Source organism: Bufo bufo, chromosome 4 (assembly GCF_905171765.1).
Source record: "Bufo bufo chromosome 4, aBufBuf1.1, whole genome shotgun sequence".
NCBI classification, from domain to species: Eukaryota; Metazoa; Chordata; class Amphibia; order Anura; family Bufonidae; genus Bufo; species Bufo bufo.
This window is the reverse complement of record NC_053392.1, coordinates 132535230-132549231: the sequence shown is the minus strand read 5'-3', so window position 1 is coordinate 132549231 and position 14002 is coordinate 132535230. Positions and strand designations below refer to the sequence as shown.

Sequence of the window (14002 nt, the reverse complement as noted above, 5' to 3'; positions counted from 1 at the left end):
TGGCAAAAAAAATAAAAATCTCCCACGGACTCACTATGCCCCTCAGTGAATACCTTGGGGTGTCTACTTTCCGAAATGGGGTCATTTGTGGGGTGTGTTTACTGTTCTGGCATTTTGGGCGGGGCTAAATTGTGAGCAACCCTGTAAAGCCTAAAGGTACTCGTTGGACTTTCGGTCCCTTTACGCACCTAGGCTGCAAAAAAGTGTCACACATTGAGTATCGCCGTACTCAAAAGAAGTAGGGCAATGTGTTTTGGGGTGTATTTTTACATATACCCATGCTGGGTGAGAGAAATATCTCTGTAAATTGCCAACTTTTGTATAATTTTTTTTTTTTAAGTTGTCATTTACAGAGATTTTTCTCACACACAGTATGGGTATATGTAAAAATACACCCCAAAACACATTTCCCTACCTCTTCTGAGTACGGCGATACCACATGTGTGACACTTTTTTGCAGCCTAGGTGCGCAAAAGGGGCCCAAATTCCAATGAGTACCTTTAGGATTTCACAGGGCATTTTTATGCATTTGGATTCCAAACTACTTCTCACGCTTTAGGGCCCCTAAAATGCCAGGGCAGTATAAATACCCTGTCATTTTAGGGGCCCTAAAGCGTGAGAAGTAGTTTGGAATCCAAATGCGTAAAAATGCCCTGTGGAATCCTAAAGGTACTCATTGGAATTTGGGCCCCTTTGCGCACCTACGCTGCAAAAAAGTGTCATGTGGTATCGCCGTACTCAGGAGAAGTAGGGCAATGTGTTTTGGGGTGTATTTCTACATATACCCATGCTGGGTGAGAGAAATATCTCTGTAAATTGACAACTTTGTATAAATTTTTTTTAAAAGTTGTCATTTACAGAGATATTTCACACACACAGTACTACTTCTCACGCTTTAGGGCCCCTAAAATGCCAGGGCAGTATAAATACCCCAAAAGTGACCCCATTTTGGAAAGAAGACACACCAAGGTATTCCGTGAGGGGCATGGCAAGTTCATAGAATAAAATTTCCTGAAACTCCTTCAACCCAACATGATATTCTGCTTCAAAACATAACAAAAGGATCACAATATGTAGGTTTGTCACAACATGTCTAGAACTTTAATATGTCTGGAGTGGAATCGTGCTCATTAATCAGAGAGGATTTCTAATTTCCTCTTTCCGGCCATTTGTGGTTCAAGCATTAACAGCAATCTCTCAATATTTCTGTACAGTGGCATGGACGAGTATAGTGGGAGCTATAAAGATCCGCCTGTTAGCTTTTACCAGTGTCATTGTTCTCCAGAAAATGAGGACTTTTCAATATTATACTGGGAATTACATTTTGATGACCTATGTTTAGGATCAGTTATCAATATCAGATCAGAGTTTCCCAACACCCCTGTTTCAAGTGGCCATAGCGCTTAGATGGGCACTGTAGCCTCTTTGCCATATACCAAGCATGGCATTGTATTTTCTATTGCAAATCAGTCCATTCTCTTTAATGGTACCAGGCTGTAGAAAGGCAACATGATAGATGGATGGGACTTCACAGGCCAAGGAACAGGTCACAGAGCTCACCCGAGTACCACAGCACCGTCCAAAAGCTGAATGGCTAGGGTGCTGGGAGTCCGATCCACACTGATCAGATATTGATGGCCTATACTGTGGATTGTTCATCAGTCTTAAAATCTAGGAAAACCTCTTTAAGGGGCCTGCATTATCGAATTAACAAAAGCAATAAATGCAAAGTGACAAGGGATCTGCCGTTTTGATACCATCTGCTGTATTAATCTGCTGTTCTGATGCCATCAATGATACAGGGATTTTAATCAGTGACCATTTGTGATGGGGAGATACATCAGAGTGCATGCTATTATTAGTAAAATTGTTTTAGCTAATTTCCAATTCTTTTTTTTACTATTCTTTCTGACACTTTTTCATTTTCCATTGCTGGTGCATTGAATAGCAGCATAATATCTGTTGGATATCTACTTTCTACAACAGACAAGATAAAACATTTAATCAACCATTTTGAGCAACTATCTGCTATTCTGATTGGTCAGTGAGAAAATGTTATATTTCTCGTTAGTGTATGTTGAATGCTGTATTGTTATCCATAGACCAATATCCATATACCCAGCATCATGTGCACATGCCAGATATTGTGCATCAACATGTCAATCATCATGTTTGATGTAAAGTGGTTAATCTGATTGCTATTGTCAGATCTCGGGAGGTATAAGGCTGGTTTCACACGAGCAAGTTCAATGCGTTGAACTCGCAGGGTGCGTCTGCGAGAGCTCCTGTGCTGACCTACGTAGCACTGATAGGATACATTATGCATAATCCTGTCAGTGTTATCCAATACGTTCCAGAACTCTAAGGCCTATTGCACATGACCGTATGGCTTTTTCAGGGGTATTTATACTGCCCTGTCATTTTAGGGGCCCTAAAGCGTGAGAAGTAGTTTGGAATCCAAATGCGTAAAAATGCCCTGTGAAACCCTAAAGGTACTCATTGGAATTTGGGCCCCTTTGCGCACCTACGCTGCAAAAAAGTGTCATGTGGTATCGCCGTACTCAGGAGAAGTAGGGCAATGTGTTTTGGGGTGTATTTCTACATATACCCATGCTGGGTGAGAGAAATATCTCTGTAAATTGACAACTTTGTATAAAAAATTTTTAAAAGTTGTCATTTACAGAGATATTTCTCACACACAGTACTACGGTCCACAAAAAACGCGGTCCACAAAAAACGGATCCGTAAAAAATACGGATGACATCCGTTTGCATTCCGTTTTTACAGAACATCTGGCCCCTAATAGAACAGTACTATCCTTGTCCGTTATGCAGACAATAATAGGACATGTTCAATCTTTGAACGGAACGTAAAAACGGAAATACGGAAAAGGAATGCAAACAGAGTACATTCCGTTTTTTTTTGCCGACCCATTGAAATGAATGGTTCCGTATATGGAACGCAAAAAACGGAACAGAAACAGAAAAAAAAAAAACGTTTGTGTGCAAGAAGCCTAAGGGTTACATAGCATCATAAATCAATACCGCAAGTTCAGCGCATTGAACTCGCTCGTGTGAAACCAGCCTTAGGGTTCATTCACACGTCCGCAAAATGGGTCCGCATCCGTTCCGCAATTTTGCGGAACGGGTGCAGACCCATTCATTTTCAATGGGGCGAGAATGTGCTGTCTGCATTCGCATTTGTGGATCCGCATTTGCGGATCCGCCCTTCCGCATCCGTGCTTCCATTTCCGCAAAAAAATAGAACATGTCCTATTCTTGTCCGCAATTGCCACACGATCAGGTTCCCTGATGCAGAAGTCATATCTGTCCTTTCTATGTTCTCTATTATTATGATCCCCTTCTGATTGTGACTTTCAAAACTGCATCAAGAAACCTGACCGTGTGGCCAAACCCAAAAAAGGTGAATTTGAAAGAAGGTTAATGCAAGACATAAACTGGGAAAGAATGAAAACTATGAATGACGGGATTTTAGGCGACGCTTCAATGCAAGCAGAAGCAAAACCACAAGACTTGTGGACTGACGGAGAGCAGCAGTTATAAAGGAATGAAGTGCAACAATCACACAACAGATAATCTTTATCAGAGACCAAAGGCAGATTTACGGGGGAAACTATTGGGCCGGTTATCAGGATCACGTGTTAGTACCCTTGTTCTCGATACTCGGCCCATGTAAAGGTGCCACAGATCAGTCGATGAACCAGCAAAACGCTTGTTCTTCTGGTGAAATCATCTTTCATACGGACACCTAAATCATCTTTGGATGAGCGATTGCAATAGCCGTTGCTTGTCCCCATACAGTGGAGGTGATTGCTGCATGTAAATCCAGCTTTTCACCTCCACTGATGAACAGGCTGTTATCAGGAAGAAACGGTTCCTTCCCGATAATTGCCTGCTCAGTCAGCGTGTGTAAATGCGCATCTAGTCAGATTTTAGCATCCCAACATACAGTACAATGCTGGACATTACAACATATGGCAACAGACAAAATGAAGGACATAAAACAATTAAAGGGTTGTCCAGCTATAGAGCAAAAGCATCACATTCACTAGTCCTCAACTGGTGGACTTTGGTCAGGTCCTGATACTGACCAGTGTCATGGTGTTGTGTGTGAGGATTGAACTGAAAAGGACCTACTATAAAAATGGTAAGTAGAGTATATATATTTTTTCTGATCTGAGTTTTGAAGAATTTTAGGGGCTGTACTAATGGCTGATTCCTTTCTGAGATTTGGTCTGGGGTCTGTTTAGTTTTAGGGTCCAGTCACTGGTCTGATTTATTTAATGGTTTGGGGGTCTGATTGTTTTAAGGGTTTGTTCTGGGTTTCTAATTAATTTTGGTGATCTTGTATGGAGTCTGATTAATTTTATGGACCTAGTCTTAATTAATTTCAGGAGTTTGGGACCCATTGGAGATATGGGTTCTTTTCTGTGGGGACTCAATAAGTTTAAGGCTGGGTTCACACTTGAGCGTTTTACAGCGCGTTCAAACGCGCTGTAAAACGCTCACACATGAAAACCAATGCTTCCCTATGGCCCTGGTTCTCACATGAGCGTTTTACAGCGCGTTTAAACGCGCTGTAAAACGCCCTACGCTCAAACAAGTACTTGAGCTTCTTTGGGGCGTTTTGACGCGCGTTTGTGGCCATAGGACATTGCAGTCAATCACACAAACGCGCGTCAAACGCGCGTTTACTATTGCAAAAAAACGCTCGTCAAAAACGCGCGTTAAACGCGCATATCAAAGACGCTCAGGTCTGAACCCAGCCTTAGGGTTCTGGTCTAGGTTTCCCTCAATGGATTACCGTAATAACAAATATTGATGTACATAGAGTATTTCTGTAAAGCTTGCAAAAGATTAGCAAGATGACATTTACTATTAGTGTTCAGCTTAGATCTTTACCTGACTGCAAACCCAGTTACCATTACTAAAACTAGTTGGGTACTCCTAGTCAAATTTTTTCCAGAAACTGGAGCACTGTTGTAAAGGGGTTATCCCATCTTAGACAATGGGGGCATATTGCTAGGATATGCTCCCATTGTCTGATAGGTGCGGGTCCCACCTCTGGGACCCGCACCTACAAGGAGAACGGAGCCGGGGAGAGTTGTGGCTGGAGGAACCCGTGTTTCCCGGGGTCCGTCCACCACCAGGCGCAGCTCCCCGCCTCTCCCATCGAAGTGAATGGGAGCACAACGCGCATGCTCGGCCACAGCTCCCATTCATTTCTATGGGGCCGACGGAATTAGCCGAGCCAGCGCTCTGCTATTTTTGGCGGCTCCATAGAAATGAATGGAGGGCGACGGCGCATGCGCAGTGCGCCCTCCTCAACTTTCTCAAATCTCAGAAAGGAATCGGCCCTCAGCCCGTTCTCCTTGTAGGTGCTGGTCCCAGAGGTGGGACCCACACCTATCAGACAATGGGGGCATATCCTAGCGATATGCCCCCATTGTCTAAGATGGGATAACCCCTTTAAGGACAATAAATTCAATGATTTACTATATTTATTAATAAATTGCTCTAGTTCCAGTCATCATATCCCATTGAACATGACTGAGACCTAATTTCTTCTAGAAACCAACGGTTCTAGCCCTAATTGTGTAGGAATCACTAATAGGTTCATATCATGCATGGAATAAGGAGGAAATCCTGGGGTGCAGTGAGCTACTCCACAAAGTAACCGATTCTCTCTACTACATAACTTCTTGTTTCTTTTTAGGGTACTTTCACACTAGCGTTTTTGTTTTCCGGTATTGAGTTCCGTCACAGGAGCTCAATACCTGAAAAAAACGGATCAGTTTTATCCTAATGCATTCTGAATGGAGAGCATTCTGTTCAGGATGCATCAGTTCAGTCCCTCTTACATTTTTTGGACGGAGAAAATACCGCAGCATGCTGCCGTTTTCTCTCCGGCCAAAAATCCTGAACACTTGCCGGAACCGGCATTAATTTACATTGAAGTGTATTAGTGCCAAATCCAGCATTAAGTGTTCCAGCAAAATGGATCTGGCTTTCCGGTCTGCGCATGACCTTTAAAAGTGCAAAAAAAATTAATATCGGATCCGTTTTTCCAGATGACACCGGAGAGACAGATCCGGTATTTCAATGCATTTGTCAGGCGGATCCGCAGCTGGATCCGTCTGACAAATCCCATCAGTTTGCGTCTGGCGACGGAACTGCCTGCCGGAATCCTCTGCCGTGTGAAACTACCCTTAGAAAGATCTATACCAGGGGTACTCAACTGGCGGCTGTCCAGACCCCTGCATGCACCCGGGTGCCAGCTCTCAGGGGCTGCCATAGTCCAGAAGCAATGAGCACTTCCATCAATACAGATGGAAGCTCTCATTGCTGGAGCGCAGGGAGCTGGGTCCTGTCACTCACGGCTCTGCTCCCTGAGCTCCTCCCCTCCTTCAGGCCTGCGGCTCTCTGAATAGTGAATCAGGAAGACTTCTCGCCGCTCCCCTATTCAGCCTGCAGGCACAGATCGCACAGACGGCTTGTGTGGGCGGAGCCTATAGTACGAAAATCTGCATAAGCCTCGCCCACACAGTGCTGCAGAGGGATCTGTGTCTGCAGGGGAGAGAGGACTGTGAGCTTCAGGAATGGGACAAGGTGAGTAGGTACTGTGTTTTTATTTTTTTAACACAGAGGGCGCACAATGGGCATTTCTACTCTGGAGGGGGCACAATGGGCATTTCTACTCTGGAGGGGGCACAATGGGCATTTCTACTCTGGAGGGGGCACAATGGGCATTGCTAATGTGAAGGGGGCACAATGGGCATTTCTACTATGGATGAGGCACAATGGCCATTTTTTACTCTGAAGGGGGCACAATGGGCATTGCTAATGTGAAAAGGGCACATGGGCATTTCTACTATGGAGGGGGCACAGTGCACAGAGGGCATTACTACTATGAAGGGGGCACAGTGCACAAGGGGCATTACTACTATAAAGGAGGCACAGAGGGTATTATTACTGTGAAGGGGGCACAATGGGCATTACTAGCACAGAGGGCATTACTACTATTAAGGTGGCACAATGGGGATTTCTACTATGGAGGGGGGCACAGAGGGCATTATTACTGTGAAGGGAAACAATGGGCATTATTACTGTGAAGGGGGCACAATGGGCATTATTACTGTGAAAAGGGGCACAATGGGCATTATTATTGTGAAGGGGCACAGTGGGCATTACTACTATTAAGGGGGCACAATGGGCATTATTACTATTAACTTGGCACAATGGGCATTATTACTTTGAAGGGGGTACAATGGGCATTACTGCTATTAAGGGGCATTATTACTTTGAAGGAGGCACAATGGGATTATTACTATGAAGGGGGCACAAATAGGGCATTACAACTGTGAAGGGGCACAGATAGGTCATTACTACTGTGAAAGGGGCAAAGAGAGGGCATTACTATAATGAGGGGGCACTTAGGGTATTCATACTCTGTGGGGAGGAACTAAGCATAATGTGTGGGGGCACCAAGGGATCACCCTGCTGTGAGGGTGCATTTAGGGGTATCACACTCTGTGGAGCACTAAAGGGATATCATACTGGAAGGTGCATTTAAGAGGCATCATTATTGTTAGGGGGCACTGAAAGGACATTCTTAGGCCTCTTTCACACGGGTGCTGCGGGAAAAGGTGCAGGTGCATTGCGGGAACATGCGCGATTTTTCCGCGCGAGTGCAAAACATTGTAATGCGTTTTGCACTCGCGTGAGAAAAATCGCGCATGTTTGGTACCCAAACACGAACATCTTCACAGAAGTTCGGGCTTGGGATCGGTGGTCTGTAGATTGTATTATTTTCCCTTATAACATGGTTATAAGGGAAAATAATAGCATTCTTAATACAGAATGCATAGTACAATAGGGCTGGAGGGGTTAAAAAAATAAATAAAAATTAACTCCCCTTAATCCACTTGCTCGCGCAGCCCGGCTTCTCTTCTGTCTTCTTTTTTGCTGTGTGCAGGAAAAGGACCTGTGGTGACGTCACTCCGGTCATCACATGGTCCATCACATGATCCATCACCATGGTAAAAGATCATGTGACGGACCATGTGATGACCGGAGTGACATCACCACAGGTCCTTTTCCTGCACACAGCAAAGAAGAAGACAGAAGAGAAGCCGGGCTGCGCAATCAAGTGGATTAAGGTGAGTTAAATTATTATTATTATTTTTTTTTTAACCCCTCCAGCGCTATTGTACTATGCATTCTGTATTCAGAATGCTATTATTTTCCCTTATAACCATGTTATAAGGGAAAATAATAATGATCGGGTCTCCATCCCGATCGTCTCCTAGCAACCGTGCGTGAAAATCGCACCGCGTCCGCACTTGCTTGCGATTTTCACGCAGCCCCATTCACTTCTATGGGGCCTGCGTTGCGTGGAAAACGCACAATATAGAGCATGCTGCGATTTTCACGCAACGCACAAGTGATGCGTGAAAATCACTGCTCGTGTGCACAGCCCCATAGCAACCGTGCTTGAAAATCGCACCGCATCCGCACTTGCTTGCGGATGCTTGCGATTTTCACACAACCCCATTCATTTCTATGGGGCCTGCGTTACGTGAAAAACGCACAAAGAGGAGCATGCTGCGATTTTCACACAACACACAAGTGATGCGTGAAAATCACCGCTCGTGTGCACAGCCCCTTACTGTTTGGTTGGCATAAAGGAGATTAGGTGGGCTTGGAGGTGTGGATTATTGTAAAAGAAAAAAATAATGCAGCACTACATGCCAATGGTGTTGTCCCTCCTTTATATATTTTTTTTTGTTTTACAACTGAGACCTTCATCCTACGGCAGACTCGGGTATGTGGACCTTTACAAAAAGTACTTGAGTATCCCTGATCTATACCATATTGTTTAGGACAAAAGGTATTGAACATTCCCGAACTACTCTCATTTTATCTAAAGGTGATGTGTACCTTTAACAGACTTCTGATGAATGTACAGGCAGTGGAATTGTAAAATGTTGGTTAATGGGTTGACACTGCCGTAGTAAACATTTACTTTAGCCTATTTGTTAGAATTGCTAACTAACAGTTACAAGACAATATAATAACAGCCTGTCTTGAATTCTTGCCTCTCGCTTTCCATAAAGCCTATTTACACAATTATTATAAGGTCCACTGAATCCATTTATTTTCTAGTGGTTTTCCTACTACAAGGGGCTGGCGAGCAGTGTGACCAATATAATCCATCATGGTTAAATCAGCTTAATCGTGGCTTAGAAATGACCTTGTGCCTTCATATATTTATAAAAGCCACGACTAGACTGAAGCTATCATATCTTGTCCATATTGTCACAAGGCCTAGCTAAATGGAAAAAGATCATTTTGCTCGAATGAACCAGGTAAGGATCATCAGCATCTAGATGGGTGGATAAAATCATATGAATCATTGAGATGATTCAAACAGAAGAATGTGCTGGAGAGGCAATATTCATATAGTCTTCAGGAGATGAAAAATAAAATTTGATACTGGTACCGGTTTTTGGGCCTTGCGATACTTTGTTCTGTAGATGTGGTCCTGGTTGGCCTTACCTGTAACATTTCAGGTTTGTAATGGACCGATTATTGTTTGCGCTCCTGCGGTTTGGACACGAGGTGGCAAGTTTGAGGGACCTGGTCCCAGAAGGAGCCTTTGAGGGACATGTAAAGGCAGCTGAAGGGATTCCGGACTTTTCACAGATAGCAAGGAAGTCATGTTTCTCTTGAAGCAACAGAGTGGAAAGTAAGCTGTTTCCTCGCTGTCTCTTATACATTCTCTTTATTAACTCAAGTTAACTAGTGAACCATACATTGGTCCTCCATGCCAATTGTACCTTCCAATCAGAACTGCCCTTCATTGACACCTACTTCTTCAAGGAATAGGAAAATGTAATAATTGATTTAAGGTGAGCTGAGGGACTTGTTGAATCAGGTATGATTCAGAACGGTCAAAGTGTCATGCTTGGGTTATAATGAGCAACTAGATCACATGAAAGACCATTTGCCCAGTTTTTGTTTTTTTAAATCTAAAACTTATTTTGAACTCCAAACTTCTTCAGTAGGGTGCTATATTTGTTCACACAAGCACATCAAGATACATGACACATCCATATGTATAACTATGTATTAATCTAGTGGCATATAGTGGCATGTTAGATATATACAGTGGAAACGTTTTCCTTCGATATGCGGCAAATATAGAGGCAGGATGTAACATGAACTTATATAAAGCCTTGTATAAAGCAAATATGAGTGGTAGTTAAAATTTTCTTTCTCTTTCTCTTCCTTTCTCATACCCCCGCTGAGGTTAGGTTTACTGTATACATAGCGGTTTGCTGCAACCTTTGCTTAACTTATGCCAGGAGTAGATCCTGCAGAGAAGAAAAGAATATTGGTAAATGCAAGAACTCCTATTTTTTTTAATTCCCTCTTGTATTATTTAAGTCGAGATAACAAAACTGCACTATGTGAACCTGGTATTAATCTTAAAGGGGTTATTCGACCCCTGAAATGCCCACCAATATGCCCGGGCCCCTCACACACAATGTACTTACCTCGCTCCCCGGCACCCATGTATCTTCTGATGCCAGCACGGCGGGTGACGCTAGGGAGGCTCATTGCCGTCACCACCTGCCATTGGCTGCCCCCCCCCCCCCCCCCCCCCGACGCCAGATGTTTCCATCAGTACAACAGGGAGATACAGCGGCGACCATGCCGGCATCAGAAGCGACGTAGGTGCCGGGGAGCGAGGTAAGTACATTGTGTGTAAGGCGACCGGGCATATGGGGGAGCTTTTAAGGGGTTGGATAGTTATTATCGTCAGGGCCACTAACAAAAAAATATATATATTGCCCCCCCAATTCTGCATTATGTTAATTAAGCTATTGGTATGCACCTTACTAAATCTGTTATATGTCTTCTCAAGTGCAGAGACCCACTGATTTTGAAATGAACTTGAATAATATGTTCTCTATGCAGTCTCATGCTTATATATTCAGTAGGAGATAGGGGAAGAGGAACATAATGCATTCTTAGGTTCTGTACATTTATGCTGAAATGAAGAGCAACATCTTCAGGGCCATATATGCAGCGACCCGGAGGATGGAAGGAGTGGCAGTGGTTATGAACGTGGAAGTAGTACTCACAATTAACAGTGATAATTCTTCACCTTGGCCTTCCCTGGGCTGTGAACAGTAAATAGAGGGAGCACCCTTTCGTCCCTCTGATTATTTAATAAAAAAAATTTTTCGCGTGTCCACTTTATATTAGAAAAAGAGCTCTATACAGCCTACAGTCTGTACCGAATTCTCATCCTGCAGCAGATACAATGGAACGAATGGATAATTTATGAAAAGGGTAATACAAAGCATGATCGAAATATGTGAACTACATTAGGGTTATATACTCTTCATATCTGAGGTCATACAGCAAGACCATGAGGTCCTTATGGGTCTATATTACGGTCCATAGGCACTCCAAGTGCTGCCATATGGTGAACATGCAAACTATGTAACTGGTTAAAATGATGATGTGCATCCCACTACATTAAAGAGAATCAATCACCATGATATCGGACTATTATCTGCATTAATACATCAGTAATACTGCAGATAAGGAGTCCACAATTTTTGTTTAATTTTACTACTGCCGTCCGTAAGAAATGTATTGGCTTTTCTCACCTGGAATATTGGTGGCATATCGCTAGGATATTCCACCAATGTGAGATATGTGTGGGTTCCAGAGGTGGGACCCACACCTATCTCTAGAACGAAGCTCCCAAAGAGAACGAGAATGCACTGTGCATGCCAGGCCACCTTCCATTCATTTCTATGAGAGTGCTTAAAATTGCCGAGCCAGTTTCCGGCAGTTCCATAGAAGTGAATGGAGCAGTGGGCATCCTTGCGTGGTGAGTTCTCCCAAACTTTTGGTGCTCTGTTCTAGAGACAGGTGTGGGTCCCAGAGGTGGGACCCGCACCTATCTGAAATTGGTGGTATATCCTAGCACTGCACCACCAAAGTTTCAGGTGAGGCAACCCCTTTAAATATGTGCAGAAATACATTGTCAGGACTGCGGTGCACACACACAGGAGTCCTCTCCATTATGTTAAAACAGCACAGTTAGTCTGGCCTGTGTATTTCAGAGCAGCTTTGATTGCTGACACAGTGGAGGAAAAGGGGGAATAGGCAAATAAAGAGAGGGAGCGGGGTAAGTATAACCTGTATAAGGTGCCCGGGGCATTTTGGCAGTCATTATAGGGATTAGATAACCCCTTTAAGTATTGCCATGTCCGTAACGACCGTAAAAATATCATATAATATACCCCATCAGGTGCATGCCATAAAAAGAAAATAAATAAAAACTTCTACTCCCAAAAAAAACATAATATGAAGTGAAAAGCTGTATGTACCCCAAAATGGCACTAATGGAATGTCAACCCATCCTACTACAAATGAGCCTTCACACAAGACCATTGGCAGAAAAAATATTGCTCTACAAAATGACGACGCAAAAACATTTTTTTTCAAAAATGCTTGTGTAAAAGTGGTAAAAAAAGTGGTAAAAAAAAAACAAAACATCTAAAACTGGTATCTCTGTAATCATACTGACCAGCAGAATAAAGATAACGTTTCATTTTTAACATAGCAATAACATAGCTCAAAAAGCTATGACCGAATTGCTGTCTTTTCTTTATTCTTCTTCATAGTAAGGCCTCATGCACATGACCGTGGCGTGTTTTGCAGTCTGCAAATCGCGGATCCACAAAACACGGATGGCGTCCCTGCCGCGTTCCGCAATTTGCGGAACGGCACAGACAGCCTTCAATATAAATGCCTATCCTTGTCCGCAAAGCGCGGACAAGAAATAGGACATGTTATATTTTTTTAGCGGGGCCATCGGACCAGAGCAACGGCGGCTCGGATGCGAACCCAAACAACGGCCGTGTGCATGAGGCCTAAGTGGAATAAAAAGTGATCAACAAGTCATATGTACCCCAGAATAGAACCAATCTGCAAATAATAAGCCGCTACACAGCTCTGTAGAGAGAAAAAATAAATGTATGGTTGTCAGAAAATGGCTGTACTGGTAACCGCAGCTGCAGTTCAATACCAACATGGTGCCCATAAACCAATCCATCAAAATCTGCACTGCAAAAACCAAAGGGTGGTCTATTCTTTCTGAACCCTGCAGCATACCCAAATAGCAGTTTACGTCCACATTTCCGATATTTCTGTACCCAGTAGTACCAAGCCTAGCAATTCAAATAATGTGGGGTGAGTCATAGATGGCACCAGATAGGCACAACATATTGGGCACTGAAATGCCATGTCTGTGTAAAAACTTGCAGTTTTCACGTTGTACAGTCCGCTGTGCTTAATTTCTGCTAAATAACTGTCAAAATACCTTGATGGGTGGAGTTTCAAAAATGAGGTCACTTCTCGGGGGGGGGGGGGGGGGCCTCTAGAGTTGTCAGCAGAAGTGATGTAAATCACCATACTGGCCCTCAAATGCACATAGTGCTCTTTTACTCTGAGTGCGCAAAAGATTAGGGATTAGGGTGTTTCTAAAGCCACAAAGCACTCCATAATAATAAGAGGGCTCACTTTTCACACTCTCACACCCAGGGCCGGACTACTTATATGGTAACTCTGGCAAATGCCAGATGGGCCACTGCCGGAATGGACTGCCTTCTCCAGAGACCCTGAACATAGTGGCCGCCAAAGATACAACTGTATATAAGTGGAGTAGTGCAGTGGGGCATGGGAGCCAATAGGCCTGGAGCCTATGAGGCAGCACAGTAGGTCGTAAAGCAATGGCATCATAACTTCATCACGACTGCCTGTGCCTCAATACAGGCATCTTAGGGTGTGGGCAGAAAAGGCCTGTGGCCTGCTTCTAATATGAATAAATACCAACCAAGTAATATGTAAAAATATTAATATTTTATTCAATATATGTAATTTTGAAAGACAAGTAT

General features: G+C 43.5%; 1 protein-coding gene across 2 annotated transcripts in view; it reads right to left on the bottom strand.

Moving 5' to 3' along the window:
• Window positions 1-14002, bottom strand: part of AGXT (alanine--glyoxylate and serine--pyruvate aminotransferase) — a 53032-nt gene that overhangs the window by 36153 nt on the left and 2877 nt on the right. The window contains exon 1 of one of the 2 annotated variants that reach the window (XM_040427921.1): window positions 9579-9792. The exons of the other annotated variant lie outside the window; for it this stretch is intronic. Within the exon in view, the coding sequence (XP_040283855.1) occupies window positions 9579-9587 (9 nt within the window). The 5' untranslated portion in view covers window positions 9588-9792. Of the gene's footprint in view, window positions 1-9578; window positions 9793-14002 lie in introns of those variants that run through there. 2 annotated transcript variants of the gene reach the window in all.